The sequence below is a fragment of the Leguminivora glycinivorella genome, chromosome 4 (genome assembly GCF_023078275.1).
Source record: "Leguminivora glycinivorella isolate SPB_JAAS2020 chromosome 4, LegGlyc_1.1, whole genome shotgun sequence".
Lineage (NCBI taxonomy): Eukaryota > Metazoa > Arthropoda > Insecta > Lepidoptera > Tortricidae > Leguminivora > Leguminivora glycinivorella.
In genome coordinates this window covers 27,852,646-27,868,084 of record NC_062974.1, presented here as the reverse complement: position 1 = coordinate 27,868,084, position 15,439 = coordinate 27,852,646, and the positions used below count along the sequence as shown (strand labels likewise).

At 38.6% G+C, this 15,439-nt stretch overlaps 1 protein-coding gene across 6 annotated transcripts in view; it reads left to right on the top strand.

Annotated features, from left to right (window-relative positions):
* Positions 1–15,439, top strand: part of LOC125225047 (rho GTPase-activating protein conundrum) — a 245,632-nt gene that overhangs the window by 218,667 nt on the left and 11,526 nt on the right. For all 6 annotated transcript variants that reach the window (XM_048128555.1, XM_048128554.1, XM_048128557.1 and 3 more), the window contains 3 exons: positions 11,835–11,956; positions 13,994–14,163; positions 14,692–14,797. In XM_048128555.1, coding sequence (XP_047984512.1) covers positions 11,835–11,956; positions 13,994–14,163; positions 14,692–14,797 — 398 coding nt within the window. The remainder of the gene's footprint in view (positions 1–11,834; positions 11,957–13,993; positions 14,164–14,691; positions 14,798–15,439) is intronic.

The following is a 15,439-nucleotide window of genomic DNA, read 5'->3' as shown; positions in this document are numbered from 1 at the left end:
TGAAGGGAATGCTGTAGGGCATCTATGATATTTGTTCGTTTTCTGATGTCTTTACATTTCTGTCTATCTCTGAGTTTGATGTTCAGTATACTCCTTTCCATTGAACGTTGGCATGTTTGAATTTTTCTTTTGATATGGTTGTCAAACGTCCAAGTTTGTGAGGCATATGTTAAGCAGGGTAATAAACATGAGTCTAATACTTTTTTCTTTAGTCTGAGTGGCAGGTTAGATTTCAGTATCTCTTTATAACCCCAGAATTTTTTCCAAGTTATATTTATTCTTCTTTGTACTTCATCTAAATGCCTTGATGGCTTAAAGGATATTTCTTTGCCCAAGTATATATAACTGTCTACATATTGAAGCGGTGTTTCTTTGACCAATATAGGGACTTGAGATCTATTTGTAGCAACCTTTGTCTTTGAGGTGTTTAGTTGAAGCCCAATATTTTCGCTCACTGTGCAAAGCTCATTTATCATTCTTTCCAGTTGAGATGGTGTTTTTGAGAACAATACTATGTCATCTGCAAATCTTAGGTTTGATAAGTATTGACCATTAATGTAAATTCCTTTTTCTTTCCAGTTTAGGTCCTTCATTATATCCTGTAGCACTGATATGAAAATCTTCGGAGACAGAGGATCTCCTTGTTTGACGCCTCTTCGTATAGTTATAATGGGTCCTAGTCTATCGAGTTTGACACGGCTCGTACTTTTATTATAGATGTCTTTAATTATATTTATGTAAGTATCAGCAATACCTTGATGTTTTAGTGCCTGCCAAATACTCTTGTGTGATATTGAGTCGAATGCTTTGGCATAATCAATGTAGGCCAGATATAGAGGGTTGTTGAATTCCAGGTATTTTTCTATCACTTGATCCAAAGTATAGATATGGTCGGTGGTTGAGTACCCTGGCCTGAACCCAGCCTGTTCGCTCGGTTGGTGTTTTTCTATTTGTGGCCCTATCCTTCTTTCGAGGCACATTGCAAACAGCTTATAGATTGTGGGTAATAAGCTAATCGGCCTGTAGTTATTAATATCCGCTGGGGCGCCCTTCTTATGTAGTAAGATGATCCGTGCTTCAGCCCAATGCTTAGGTATTGATTGTGTTTCAAGTATTTTGTTAAACAGTACAGTGAGGGGTTCTGTGAGAATCGATATTCCTACTTTTAGAGCTTCGTTGGATATATTGTCCGCTCCTGGGCTTTTCTCATTTTTTAGGTGTTTTATGTTGTTCTGTATTTCTTGGGCGTCAAATGGTGAGATAGCAATATTTATATTGCTGTACTCCTCTCGTTGTTGCTCATGCTCGATGTTGTCGCTTGGTGTATTGGTTAAGTCTTCATTACTATATAGTTTTTTGTAGAAATCTGTAGCTACTTCAACTAGTTCTGTGCGTGTTTGGCGTTTTTTACTTGCTTTTTCCGTTGTCAGGGTCGGTATCCATTTTTTTTCTGTGTTTAGCTGTTTATATGCCCTCTTTTGACTTCCAGATTGAGCTAAATTATTTTCTATTATTTGTAGTCTATAGTTTTCATAATCTTTTTTTAACATTTTATTTGTTGTTTTGTATAGAGTTGCTAGTTCATGTCTTTCTTGTTTTGTTTTCAGTTGTTTGTGTTCAAGTGTTGAGCGCTTCTCTAGTAGCTGTTTTGTTGCTGGAGACAGTATATTTTTCTTATTTTTTCCTGTAGTGTGCTGATTTAGGCTTTCTTGTATTGAAGACTCTATTTTTAGGTAGAATGACTCTATGTTGTCATTTTGCTCCCATTTAATTTCTTTTATCTTCATATTTAGAGTGTCGAGGTATTCTGTTTTGCTATGTTCACTTAGTAGGTTGTTCTGTGCCAGGTGGTAGTTTGCTCTACATTTCTTTCGTTGGATTAGTTTTATCGTGGCTCTTACAAGCCTGTGATCGCTGGGAAAAAGTTTATTGTTTATCACTTCTATGTTGGTAAAGAGTTGTTGGCTGTTGCTTAATATGTAGTCTATTTGATTTTTGTTTTTCTTATCTGGTGTAATCCATGTCCATAGGTTTTTGTTTTTTTTATTAAACATGGTGTTCATGATAGTGAAATTGTTTTCTATAGCATATTGTACCAGATGTTCTCCTCTTTTGTTTCTTTTCCCATAGCATGCATGTCCCATTGCCTTGTTTTCTTCCGGTTTACGTTGACCTATTTTTGCGTTGAAGTCACCCATAATTATTTCTTTTCCAGTTGCTAGTTTTCTTGCATACTCTATCTGGTCGTAAAAAGCATCAATTTCTTCCTCTGTTGCTACCAGTGTGGGTGCGTATACTTGTATGAGTGATAATTTGGTTTTTTCAAATTTAAGATTTAGCAGACAGACTCTTTCAGATATCCCAGTATAGTTTTCTATATTATTTTTCAGTTCCTTTTTTATAAGAAATCCTACTCCGTGCTGTCCTCTAGACTTGCCTGTGTAGCAGAATATATATTTTTCATCTTCAATTATGCTGTCTCCACTTCTCCGCACTTCAGATAGCCCAATTATGTGGTGGTTAATATTGGTAAGTGACAATTTTAGTAATTCCATTTGTTGTGGTTTTAGCAGAGATCTTATGTTGTAGGTGCAAATATGTAGTTTTGTGTTTCTACTCTCTTTTCTTCTGATTTCTGTTGGAGGGTTCTGGTCTGGTAGTTCTGGTAACATCGCTGGTGGTGGTTCTTCCGAAGAGATTTTATTTTCTTCCGGAGGTAGGTTTTCTAGTACAGGAGAACACATGGGAGGTGCGTTTTTCTTTTTATTTGGAGGGTTGTGGTCATTTTCCCCCACGGGGACCAACCGGCTTGGGGGATGAGTATTAAAGTTATGTTTGAATGATGTTGTGTTTGTATGGTTGCCGGTGCAAGTGGCTATTAGTTTTTTGCCTCAGGCAGAGAGTTTGATCTTACCCGTTCTACAAAGTTTAGAATGTTGGGTCTCAGAAATTCTTTCTGGTTCTTAGTTACTTTATTTTTTTCCGAAGTTGCCGTATTTACTTTCTTTTGTGATGATGAGTTGGGTGATCCTGACTCTTCCCTTTTTCTTTTGTCTCTGTTCGTTTCTGTTGATTTTTTTACTATTAGCCTGTCATATTTTAAGTAGGCAATGTTCCCTTTTTGCTTTTCTGCCTCAACTTCCTGTTGTAGCTGTCTTCTTTTTTCGAGCACTTCTTTTGGATAGTCTTCTTTAATGTAAATGCCTTCAGGAAGTTGGGATTTATTTTTAAATATCTGATGTTTTTTCCAAATGGATGTGAGGGAGATGACGACTGGCCGGTTTTTGTTGTCGATTTTTTTGCCGATTCTATATATGTTGCTGATTTCTTGGCTATCTAAGTGTGTTCCCGAGTCTATTATCATTTCTTTAACAAAGTCCACCAGCTCGGCTTCCGATTTCCCCATCTCGTCAATTCCAAACAAAACTATATTGTATTTTCTTTTTTCACGCTCGATGGAATCTAGTTTTAGCTCCAACTTTGACATTTTCGATTTAAGTTCTACGTTTTCATCTGATAGCCTTTTAAATCTGTCATCTATCACCGACATGACGTTTGCTGTCACAGACGTTGTTATGTTGGTAGTTTGTTGGTCGAGTTTTTTTTCTAGGCGGGCCCATAGTTCTTCGAAAGAATTTTCCATGATTGAGGTTTGTTTTTGAACTGGTAACACTGAACCGAAGCTGTCAAAAAGGTGGTTCTGGTATCCGTCTAACCGCTTGTGGTTAGGTTGGTATACACTTTGAGGTTATATCACTGCAATCAATTTACTCTATTTATCTCGATAGATGCTGAGTTTTGAGAATAAACACTTCGTGAGTTAATTGTTCCCTGTGTATCCAAAGTTATTTGCACTGCACTGTGTCCTAATATCACTTTTTGCACTGGTTTTTGTTTTTTTTATTGCGGAGCGTAACGGTGTACGTGTTTACTTTTCAAGCACCGGAACGAGATCGTCAGTATAAATAAATATATAAATAAATAAATAAACATTTCTCCGACGCCAAACGAAAGCGATACGCCGCTGGCTCTGTCGCGCCAATACGCAAGCGCGATAGAGATAGATATCTACTAGCGCTTCGTTTCGTGAGCGTTTCGTGAGCGATTGTGCCATTCGGCTAGCCACCCAGGCTTCCGTTTATCTACCTATCTATCAGCAACGGCTGGTCCATACAAGCCGACTCCCACCCGGCTTGCCTAAAATTGATTACTAGTAAAGTACCTTAATGTTAAGGTAGCTTACGTTTCTTTTTGCTCAGTGTTGCCTAGCAGAAATTTTCACCAGCCGCCACTGCTATCTATATAATACAAGTATAACTTAACATTGGTCAACTCGTATTATGAAAAAGGGTATACGTCAAGCCTTTCTGATTCATCTAATAGGTGCCATTTATACATTGTACGTGGCTTGTCAAGGCCAGAAAATTAAAATTGACTGGTTCAGAATCAAAAACTAGCATGATGTTAACACGTGTTAGGTACACGACTGTAAGTGTTAATACTTATAAGGAATAATAAATGAATAATAATAAAATGATTGGTTTAATGCTGAGTGTCATTACACAGCAGTCGGCCATTAGTCAAACATGTATTGCAAAATTCATTAACCACGATTCCAATAAAATAATTACTAAAGTTTAGTAAGAACACATTAAAATAGTTCCAAAACAATATATCTACTGCTAGGTTTACACGGGCTTAGTAGGTATTTAATGTGTAAGTGATTAATAGGAACTATCAGCAGAGTGATAAAAAGTGGCAAAGAAGAAGAAGATTAAACGGTTACAAGAAAAAATGTTAAAAAAACAAGAAACTTTCAAAAATGTTAATCCCACTCAAACAGTGACGTATTAGTAGATTTTAGGCTTGGGGTAGACACTAGTTTAATAAACAGTTACTGATTATTTGCATGTATACTAAGCACCTACTCGATGTGTTTACATGCGTGTGACAAGTAGGGTAAACTCGCCTCATTCGGTGACACGCCTAATTCGGTGAAACAACCAAAAATCGTCTTTCGGAATAGTGCTTCAAAGCTTGTATCACCGAATTAGGCGTGTCACCGAATGAGGCGAGTTTACCGTACAAGTATTAGCTACTAAGCTCGTGTAAACCTATCATATTATACTTATGCAGTAAGGGATACGAATTAAGGCCACCAGATAACTAACATGGACACTTGGACAGTCATTAGATAAAATAACTATTAACGAGGGATTTTCAAATGTATTCTAGTCAAATGTCACACACGTAACGGACGCGTTCAAAAATAGTATAAAAATACATTTAACGTTTTAACCCTTTAACGGGCAAGTCTGTAAAAATCGTGAATTCAAGCAATCGTCCTCTTCCTTGCAGCCCAAAAATTCTGTACGAAAAATACAAAAAGATTACGTTATAGTCAGTGCGTTTTCACATTATCCGATCCGATATCGGATGTAGGACCGATATCCTATACATTAAGGACGCCATCTTTAATTTTTCCCTTTGAAATCCTGCCGACATCCGATATGTTAAAACCCCTGTTCCCGGTGTCCTATAAAAAAGATCTGACGCGTTACAAATAGATTATTATATTAAAAAAAAAAAGATTAACTGAAAAAGGTTGCAAAAATGCGCGTGGATTACGCAAAACGGTTCGAATTATCCGAACGGACGTACTAAATTTTCGCGCAGAAATTAACGCGTCCGGTAAAAATCAACCGAACTGGCTCATATTCCAACTGGTTGATTAAGTGTGCAGTTGTTTCGTTTGTGCGTGCGTGCGTTTGTTTGTCATCATGATTTGTGATACTGTGAGGTTGAAACTTTGCGAGAAGATGGAGAGTTGCAAGGGGTTGGCGCTGCTGAAAACCTATTTAGAAGCCTTGGTAATTTTTTAAGTTTTATTTTTCTGTGTGATTTATTTTTGTTAATGTTGTTAGTAGAGAAAAAATGACATATTGTAGGGATTTCACATGGGTTTCTCCATACATATCTACTGACAACGTATTTTAAACCTGTGACCATTAGGTATTTAGATGGGACACAAATTTTCAACCAAACATAGGTAAATTGTGTTTAAGAGTGATAGAAAAATGTAATTATTCTAATTTTTTTTTATTTCCTTTAGTAGTTCCTTCACGCTTTTATTAAAGCTTTTTATTTATATCAGATCACGGTAAATTACGTCGTAATTGATCCGCACCTATTTGGTTCTTTAAATCATTTGAATATAGATTGCAATCATTTGATTAGTCGTAATGTAATGCCAATTAGATCGCAATCTATTCGTATGATACGATTGGCAACAACGACTGCCGTTATGTTTTAATAGGAATACTTCCTAGTACCTAGTTCCTCGAAAATGAATGTAGCCCTGTGTTTTATATCTTTACATTTAATTTAGACCAAGTTGAAGGCAAGAGCTTACGACCAGCTTGGTGTTAAGCAGTACCTATGGACACCTACAACTCCAGGGTTGTACCATGCGGGTCACTGACCCAAAGCATCCTCGTCTCGTTCAACGAGTGCAGCTCCCAAAAGTGTTATCTGTCATCTGAAATAAATTTTGGGTATTTACACTTACGTTTGTACGTGTGTCTAACACTTACGTTTAAGGGTTGTTCATAATTGCTTCCGTAGGTAACTAGGCAGTGTCCACATACATTATTATATTTCGACGGTCAATAAGCTAGCTTGTAGGTATGTGACAGTGCACTCTTGTTTCCAAACTTCTTGATTTACTTGATTAGAATCACACTACAAAGCAATTGGTATTAACTTTGGTACCTACTCTCAAGTGAGATTGATGTCAAAATAACATCAAATTTAAATAGGTTAGTTGAACCGCTTCTTAACACTTTCGAAACCGGGCTCTACGCGGCGCTACGACATTTTCGCTACATACGGGGAAACCCATGTAATCGGCTACGCTTCTACGAGCGGTGTACCCGACAGTCGGGTTCTTGGTAGCGAAAGTGTTAAATATCTCTAATAGATTGGGAAGTAATGATCCAATGGATGTCGAAACAGGACATGTGCAATAAAATTCGGGGCAACAACCGGAACGATGACGATAAGATTGTAATTGTCGTTACATAGTTAGGTTAATGTAAACATCGCGGCGTTATCGTAGATAAAGTAACTAGTTAAGGAAACTTTGTTTTGATTCTTTTGAGTATTAATGGACAATAGAGTTGGTGACACCATTTTAAATATGGCACTACTGTTCAAAACTTTGACATTTGCCGATTAGTTGAAATCCCCAGTGAGGATTGTCTACTTTACATTTTTTTACATATTTGATAGCCTATAAGGTGTCCCACTGCTGGACAAAATCCTAGACTTTTAATCCTCCCAACTAAATCAACGCAACGCAACATCCGTCCAGTTGCTGAGAAATTAACCCACCTGTGTTGTTTGTGTGTATGTTCCTTTACATTAATAATATCTTAGAAAACTAAATTTTACTCACTTACTTCACCCAGAAAGGATCTTGGCCTCCGACACAAGAGATCGCCACTCTGCCCTATCCCGCGCCACTTCACGCCAGTTGGACACACCAAGTGCGGACACGTTTTTTAGTGCTTCCTCGTCTGAAAAACTAAATACTAACCGACCATTAAATGTAGAAATCGACCTGTTACGTATTCGTTTTATATGTAATATAAATCATAACTCACATAACAATTAAAACATCAGATATCATAATCTTGGAAACCTTGCCGCGGCCCTTACAGGAAACCTACGTCGTTAACGATTTCTAGTTCGTGCTCAATGCCGGCTGATTGCGAACCAAATCGTTTTCGAATTAAACTGTAATCATTAAACACATTGGAGTTGTTTAGGAATACGAGTACCAGGGTTTTTGAGTAACGATGTTGGCTGGAAACAAGTTCTGCAGCTGGCAAATGCGAATTTCCTACGAAACAAAAAGTTAAAACACATACATTGTAATTTTTCCTCAGTCATCCGTTGACCACGAATGCTGTAAAGTGTTCGAAACGTCGGGATGAATTGTAAATTCACTATACGCGATATAATCCGTTTCCATAGTTTTATTTTGAAAAGTTTAGGGAAACTATGGTAAATGAGTACCTACTCGTTGCCCTTTTTCTTTTTATATCACATGGTGGCAAACAAGCACACGGCCCGCTTGATGGTAAGCAGTTACCTAGGTGGCTATGGACGCTTGATACTCCAGAGGTGTTACTTGCGCTTTGCCGACCCTTTAGACATCCTCCTTTTTGTAAACTCCATATTGTTAACCATTGGGATTCCTCTTAAATCGCATATTGCGAGACCATGTAGGCTTCAGGTTGTGATGATGAACACGAGGCTATAAGTAGAAGTAGTAGTACTTACTACCTATTACTTCTTGGCTGGCGCGATAACCCAAAATAAGTGTTGACCTCCGACACAAGAGCACGCCATTTTGCTCGGTCTTGAGCGGTATCGCACCAGCTTTCGCCGACGCCGAGCTCACGGAGATCTAACCTTCACTCTATTCGCCCAACGATATTTTGGGTGACCAGCAGGACGACGTCCATTTAGTCTCCCCAAGTAGGTTCTTAGCCTAAATAGGCATGCCCTCAATTGTCTCACTTTCAAGTAAACCTATGATTCGACATCAACAATAAACCTAGTTTTCGATTTACGATTATCGATTCAAGTCTCATTAGATTCCTTTAAATCGACGTGCTTGTAGAACTACTGGACTACGGGCCTACTTACCTATTTTAATTTAGGACTTACAAATTGAAGTCCATTGCACCTCATTATCAGTTAATTAGCATGTGATTGCTTAATTAAGTAAATTATTGATAATTAAGTAGGTACGTAGATTATAAGAAAAAATAACAAATTTAAAATTCCTGATTTATGTATTTCTCTGCTCACAAAATAAATCCCTTCTGCTGACGAATTATGCGGACATTGCGGACTAACAATTAGTTCATAAAAAAATAAAGAAAAATCCTCAAGGTAAAAAGCAAAATGAATCAAAAACATCTACAAACTGGCAAACTTACATTTACAGTCAAAACCCCAGAAACTATAATCCTGTCCTACAAGTACCTCTGTCTCTGTAGGTACCTGTCCATCGAAAAGTATCTATTCCTCGGCGCATAAAATAAAGTTGTCGAGAACTGGTTCCTTGCTCCTACTGACAGACATTTGTACCAGTTCTGATCGCCGTATAGGATGGTAGGTATGTTAATACCTTCCGTGTTACGCCTTGCGGTATTTTATAGTAGCGGATAAACAAGGATATTCTTATGATATTGGAATAGGAGACAAAGTATAGGTACTATGAATTGACTGATGGACAGTTGACTATAGATGATCTATAGTCAACTGTCCATCAGTCAATTCATAGTCTCTATTAGATACTTGGGCACGGAGGGGTTTTTTAGACGGGAGTAGGTACAGTGAGCTAGGAAATTGCAAGGCGAAATTATTATGAATGAATGAATCCATTGATAAGTTCGCCATGCACTTTTGCAGTTTTTGTACATTATTCTTGTAAGTTCGAATAATTTCAGGATTTTGTGCCACGGGCGATAGTTAATTCCACTATTTACATTTACAGCACTGTCTTATTTTAAATTTGATTTTTGTTTGGCTTTGGCTTTCGTTTTGTTTGTATTAAAAGTTTTTCTTGAGGATCGTGATTCGCGTTGTTCAAACAGAATTTCAACAAAATAGGAACATTCTAGTTATTTGGATTTCGTTTACCATCTTTCGTTATTAATTGACGATGCTGACCAACAACCCGCAATATACTTCGACCGTTTCAACCGCATTGAAGGAGATGGAGTCAATATTGTCTTTGGTTAGCGCAATAGTTACCCATGAAATAAGACGTGAAAACGAATATCGCGTATACCTACTTAATGAATTACACCAACGAATTATACGCGATATTAAAATCCGTTTTTATGGAGTTAACCAATTAATAAATCCATCGAAGGGTCAAAAAGGGGAGGATGAAGAATATCAATCAATCCACTGAGGAACCTAAACCTATAAAGTAATCTAATTACCTTCAGAGCTACTTCCTAAGCCATCACCATCGCCCTTATAAAGGCCGAGGCGGAAGGCGCCAATCTATAAAAATGCCTTTATGCCCTTATATGGGACGTGTTCAAGTCGTGGATTGTGGGTTTCGTTTTTTGTATTAATTAGTTTAGATGGGGGAAATGAAAAAATAGGATCGATGGAACTGTTAAATCGATTATTAGAAAACTTACATACATACATATAATCACGCATGTATACCATAAAGGGGTAGGCAGAGCACATGAACTACTTAGTTTCAGTGCCACTCTTGGGAAAAAGGGGTTGAGAGAAATCCAAATTGTGACATTGCCGTGACAGGTTGCCCGCCTCTCGCCTACGCCACAATTTAACCCATATCCCACAGTCGACTTCTACGATACCCATGGGAAGACAGGGGGTGGTGAAATTCTTAAGCCGTCACCACACGGGGCAAAACTGAATAGATTTTATATCTCCCTAATGCTGTGCAAAATTGACCACGGGGATTACCCGATTAGGATTACAATAATTTAAGAAACAGAACGTTGTCAGTTTATAATTACCTATGTGAGTGAGTTTACGAAAAGGTTCCATTTTTGTCGATTGCTATAAAGCCGCTTTGTCAGTTCTGTTTATTCATATAAACTAAGCGACAAAGTGGGAAGTTTTTGGTACTTAAAACTAACACATCAATTTTGATCCCGGTAAGTTAGAACTCTAACATAAGCGGAAAATTTAGTTTTCACAGTTACAAACTTTCTTACACACAACACAAAGTACCTACAATCATCAAGACCAAACACTAACTCTAACTAAAACACAAATTGTCTGTTGTTCTATACTCGATAACCACAAACTAAAAACCACTGCTAATTCGCTATCACCACAGGTTAGCTACAAACACCACAACACCACAAGCTAATGGAAACACCGTTTTTAGAAAGCTACAGCTTTTAGCGACTCAAGAAGTCATATTATTACGACACACGTAGGTTTTTGTCTTCGGTAGCAGTTGATTGTTGAGAAGATATACGGGCTATTGTCATATGTGCTTATGTAATTATTTGGTCGGCTAATAGGGAGAAAGTGTCTTGTTTAAAGTATAAGCTTCGTATTAGATTTCTTCTTTACTGTCTTTTCATTCATAAGAATCATAATTATTATTCTAAATAGTGCATTTTAACATGCTAAATTTGTGATATCTGTAATACTTGACTTAATCGTTCAAGATTTTCCTTCAAGAGAATGAAAATTTCAAAGCCTCGTGGTATCGAAGGCGTAGGTCAAGCCGTCCTTAAAACGTCGGAGGTTATTTTCAAAAACATCGTTATACTTACGCGATGAAGTCCCGTTTGTAATTAAGTATTTATATAAGTTAGTAACAGTTGCTTAGGTAAGGTAAATTGAAATCGTTTTACAAGATAAGTCGCGATAAACCAAGGCATTGTTTACTAGACATTCAAATTTATATTTATCTTTGAGATTTAATAAACCTACATAAATGTTAATATTATTGTAATGAAATTTTAATAGCTAAAATCGAATGGCTGCGAAGGCCAATCAATCCAAACTTAGGTACATGACTAAAATTAAGAATCATTTTAGGCCAAAATGGAAAAAATAGTAGACTGGACATATACTTAGGTATCTTTCTAATTTAATTATCATGTCTTGCCTAAAAACATTGTCAACCAGCATGAAAATATAACTGTTCTTCTTTACAATTTTCTAAGGAATGCATGAATGTTGATTCTATATCATTTGCACTATTGTTTTAAATCTCCATAAATTAATGAACTTGTTTTTTGTTACAGAACTCGAGTGGCAGCGAGCCAAGGTCCCGAAGCGCGACGCCTGACTCCCTGGACTCTTTACCCAGTGGGGGCTCCGGCAGCCCTCCAGTAGAATGGGCAGACCACACTCCTCCAGATTTTGTGTGAGTATAATATATACCTACTGTAGAACCATTGTGTTACCATCAGTTCCCTTAGACTCCTGAATCCCTGGACTCTTTACCCAGTGGGGGCTCCGGCAGCCCTCCAGTACCTCTAGAATGGGTAGACCACACTCCTTCAGATTTTGTGTATTTATACTGTAGATTGTAGCGCCTCGGCATCTGAGCAGGACCGCACCAGATAGTCTAGAGAAGCTCACAATCACAGGACGCATGGCAAAGAAGCGAAGAAGTGGAAGTATGGGCACACGTTGGGCAGACAGAATAACGTCTGTGACAAAGACCACATTGTAGACTAGCGCACCGGGCCCAGGATCAAGTGGCGTGGAGAGGACTGGTGAAGAGTTCACAGTCGTCACGTCGCTCCGCTATGAGGATACGACAAACAAGAAGACTGTGGAGCCTCTGTTCTCCTCAGTGTCTCGAAGTATGGGCAGACCACACTGCTCCAGATTTTGTATAAGTTACTACTGTAATAGAAGCACCACGAACCATATTATATATTATTTACTTATCTACTCACGTGATTTGGATTTTCATAAAAGGCAACCTAAACTGATTCGGCATAAAATTAGTTAAACATTTCCAAACCCCGCTATGTAGCAATGCAGAGGTATGCAAGCTCATAGCTCTAGCTACTGGAAGCATGTGAGTGGTTATAAGTAGCCATTACAAGGACAGTGTAGTTTGAACTCTGAACAAATTTGGGGTAGGAGTTATCCCGGGGTTTCATTCCTTGCAACCCCAACACATAAATGTGTAAAAGCAGACCGGAATTGAACAGTTGAGGATAATGAAACATCCTTCCAAGGCAAGAAAGTTCTACATACCTCCATGGGACTGCCTAAGACTCCTAAGAAATCTTGATTAGGTTCCCATGTAGACTGAGCAAGCTGCGTGTTCTAGAAATTGGTTCGATATTATCGACTGAACGTAACCACAGAGAAAATATCAGTTATTAACAAAATAAGTATCCCAGAGACTCATTAGCATATTCCGGAAAACCGAAGATCATGGATAAAGTCTCGGAAGCGTGCGAACGTTGCACAAGAGACAGGAAAGCCAACTGACAATTATACTTGTGCGGATATCCCGACGCCATTTTTCTTTCGCACTTGAGAAGCACCGGAAAATTGTAGGTTCAATCTATTCCGTGGATTGTGCGATTTGTGCGGTGAATGACTGGTAAGAATTGCGGATTCTTAATTCTGCAAAAAAGTGTCTTCAGTATTCAATGGAGTATCGACTATTAAGATTGTTAAGGAGCTTCCGGCACTTTTTATCTAAAACTTCACAGGACTACCTGTCGTAGAAAATTAAGGGGTGGAAGATCCGCCTACATTAACTTAAGTCATCCTTTATCTTACAAAGAAGGTCCCATCACAGATATTTGTTCCTAAATTATAGATGTTTTTGCATGTGTGTAAGAAGCGCCTGGCATCCGTTGGCTCGTTGGGTGGACGACATTCGAAAAACTGCGGGGCACTTCTGGAAACGCTCACGAAACGAAACGCTCGTAGGTATCTATCTCTATCGCTCTTGCGTATTGGCGCGACAGAGCCAGACTACCTTTCGCGGCGTTTCGTTTTCGTTTCACGTCGCAGAAATGCCATTCGGCTACGGCACCAGGGCCGGGATAAGTGGCGTACACGAAGGGAGGCCTATGCTCAGCAGTGGGCGATTAATGGCTGAAATGATGATGATGATGATGTGTGTCACAATTTATTCAATAATATTAGAATGGAAGGGTCAGTTGGAAGTGGAAGACCTAGGCAAGCTTTTCTCGACCAAATCGGGGAAATATTGCAAAAAGGTCAGGTCAGAAGTACTGGAAACCGACGAGCGTGCATGAGAAACGTTATGAAAGTGTGCGGTTTGTCAGGATCGTAGTAAATGGAAATCCGTGATCTCTGCCTACCCCTCTAGGAAACAGCGTATGTATGTATTATTCTTGTAGGGGCCCACCATAAAAGCCAGCCATAAGTAGTGGTCTAACAGGAACCTTATTAATTGTTACAGCGACAGTTTCCCCCCAACGGGCACGCACTCGCCTCTCGCCCGCACGCCTTCCGCCCCCGCGGCGCCAAGGCGAGCGCGCCTCTCGCCACCCGCCTTGGAGCCCCCGCTACCCATGCACGAGCTCTTCAAGCCGAATGACCTGCATTGGGCTGATATAGCTACGAATACTGGTAAGTATCCTAAGTAGTATTAGTTCTGAAAGACTATTACGAGTTGACGCCATATTACCACCCAAGGTTGTCCAAAATATTTAAGTGATACGAGTATAAGAAGAAGGGCCCATTTAGACGATACGAGAACTCGTATACGAGTTTCATTACATTGCGCATTTGATTGGTGCGCTGAGTTGTTTGTAACCTTAACATTCAGAAATGTACGTATCTAAAATCGCATGCGAGTTCGCACCCTGTCTAAATCAGGCCTAAGGGCAAGTTTCTTATTATATTGGACATGAGCAATGAGCATGATATTAGCGTTAAGGTCTACTGTACCAAAATTTTGGTGTCAGCTCAACACTAAACGTCTAAAAGGCTGCAAGAGGAACACTGATTTCATGAAATTGTCATTCTTGATCACACGACAAAAAATATTCTTTAAAAATGTTGTAAAGAATCGCTGCCTAAAAGCATTTATGCGAGTTTGTATCCTAGTCTTGCAGACATAGAAACTGCTTGTTAAATATTATTTTCCTTTTTCAGAGGGCATCGAACTCCTAGGCTACCAAAGATACGGGACTGTCCAGGGTCCAAGAATAGGCAAGGAGCGAATCAACGGATCAATATTGAAGGACAACGACCCTTTCGTGTAAGTCACATTTTGATCTTCATTGCATTGTCTATAAGGAACGAAACGACTCGTTGCATACGCGTCTTAGTTGCACTTAGCATGTGAGTGCAAATATAGTCAACATATACTTAGCATAAACAAACTATTCAGGTTGAAGAGGCAATATGGTTATAGTAGGTAAAGGACACTGCACATCAATAGCTTGGTACCTACCTAATACTTACCAAAGAGAATAGAATTTGAGTAATTTAGATATAATAGTAGGTATACGACGATTAACAATTGAAGATCAGCACAGGAAATGGGCCAAAGGAACTGTATTAAAAAAACCGGCCAAGAGCGTGTCGGGCCACGCTCAGTGTAGGGTTCCGTAGTTTTCCGTATTTTTCTCAAAAACTACTGAACCTATCAAGTTCAAAACAATTTTCCTAGAAAGTATTTCGTCCCCTTACTGCAAATACCGACTATGTGCAAAAAAGTGATTTTGAGATATTGCGATTTTAATATTTGAAGGTACGATTTCATATGATAACATGAAAAAAAATACTATTTGTATACAGCATTCTACAGCCCGTATTGTCTTGTTTAATACTTAATCGTAAAAAATATCCAGGCTGTATTTGATTGCCGATAAAACAACGATTTAAAAAAAATAGTAGC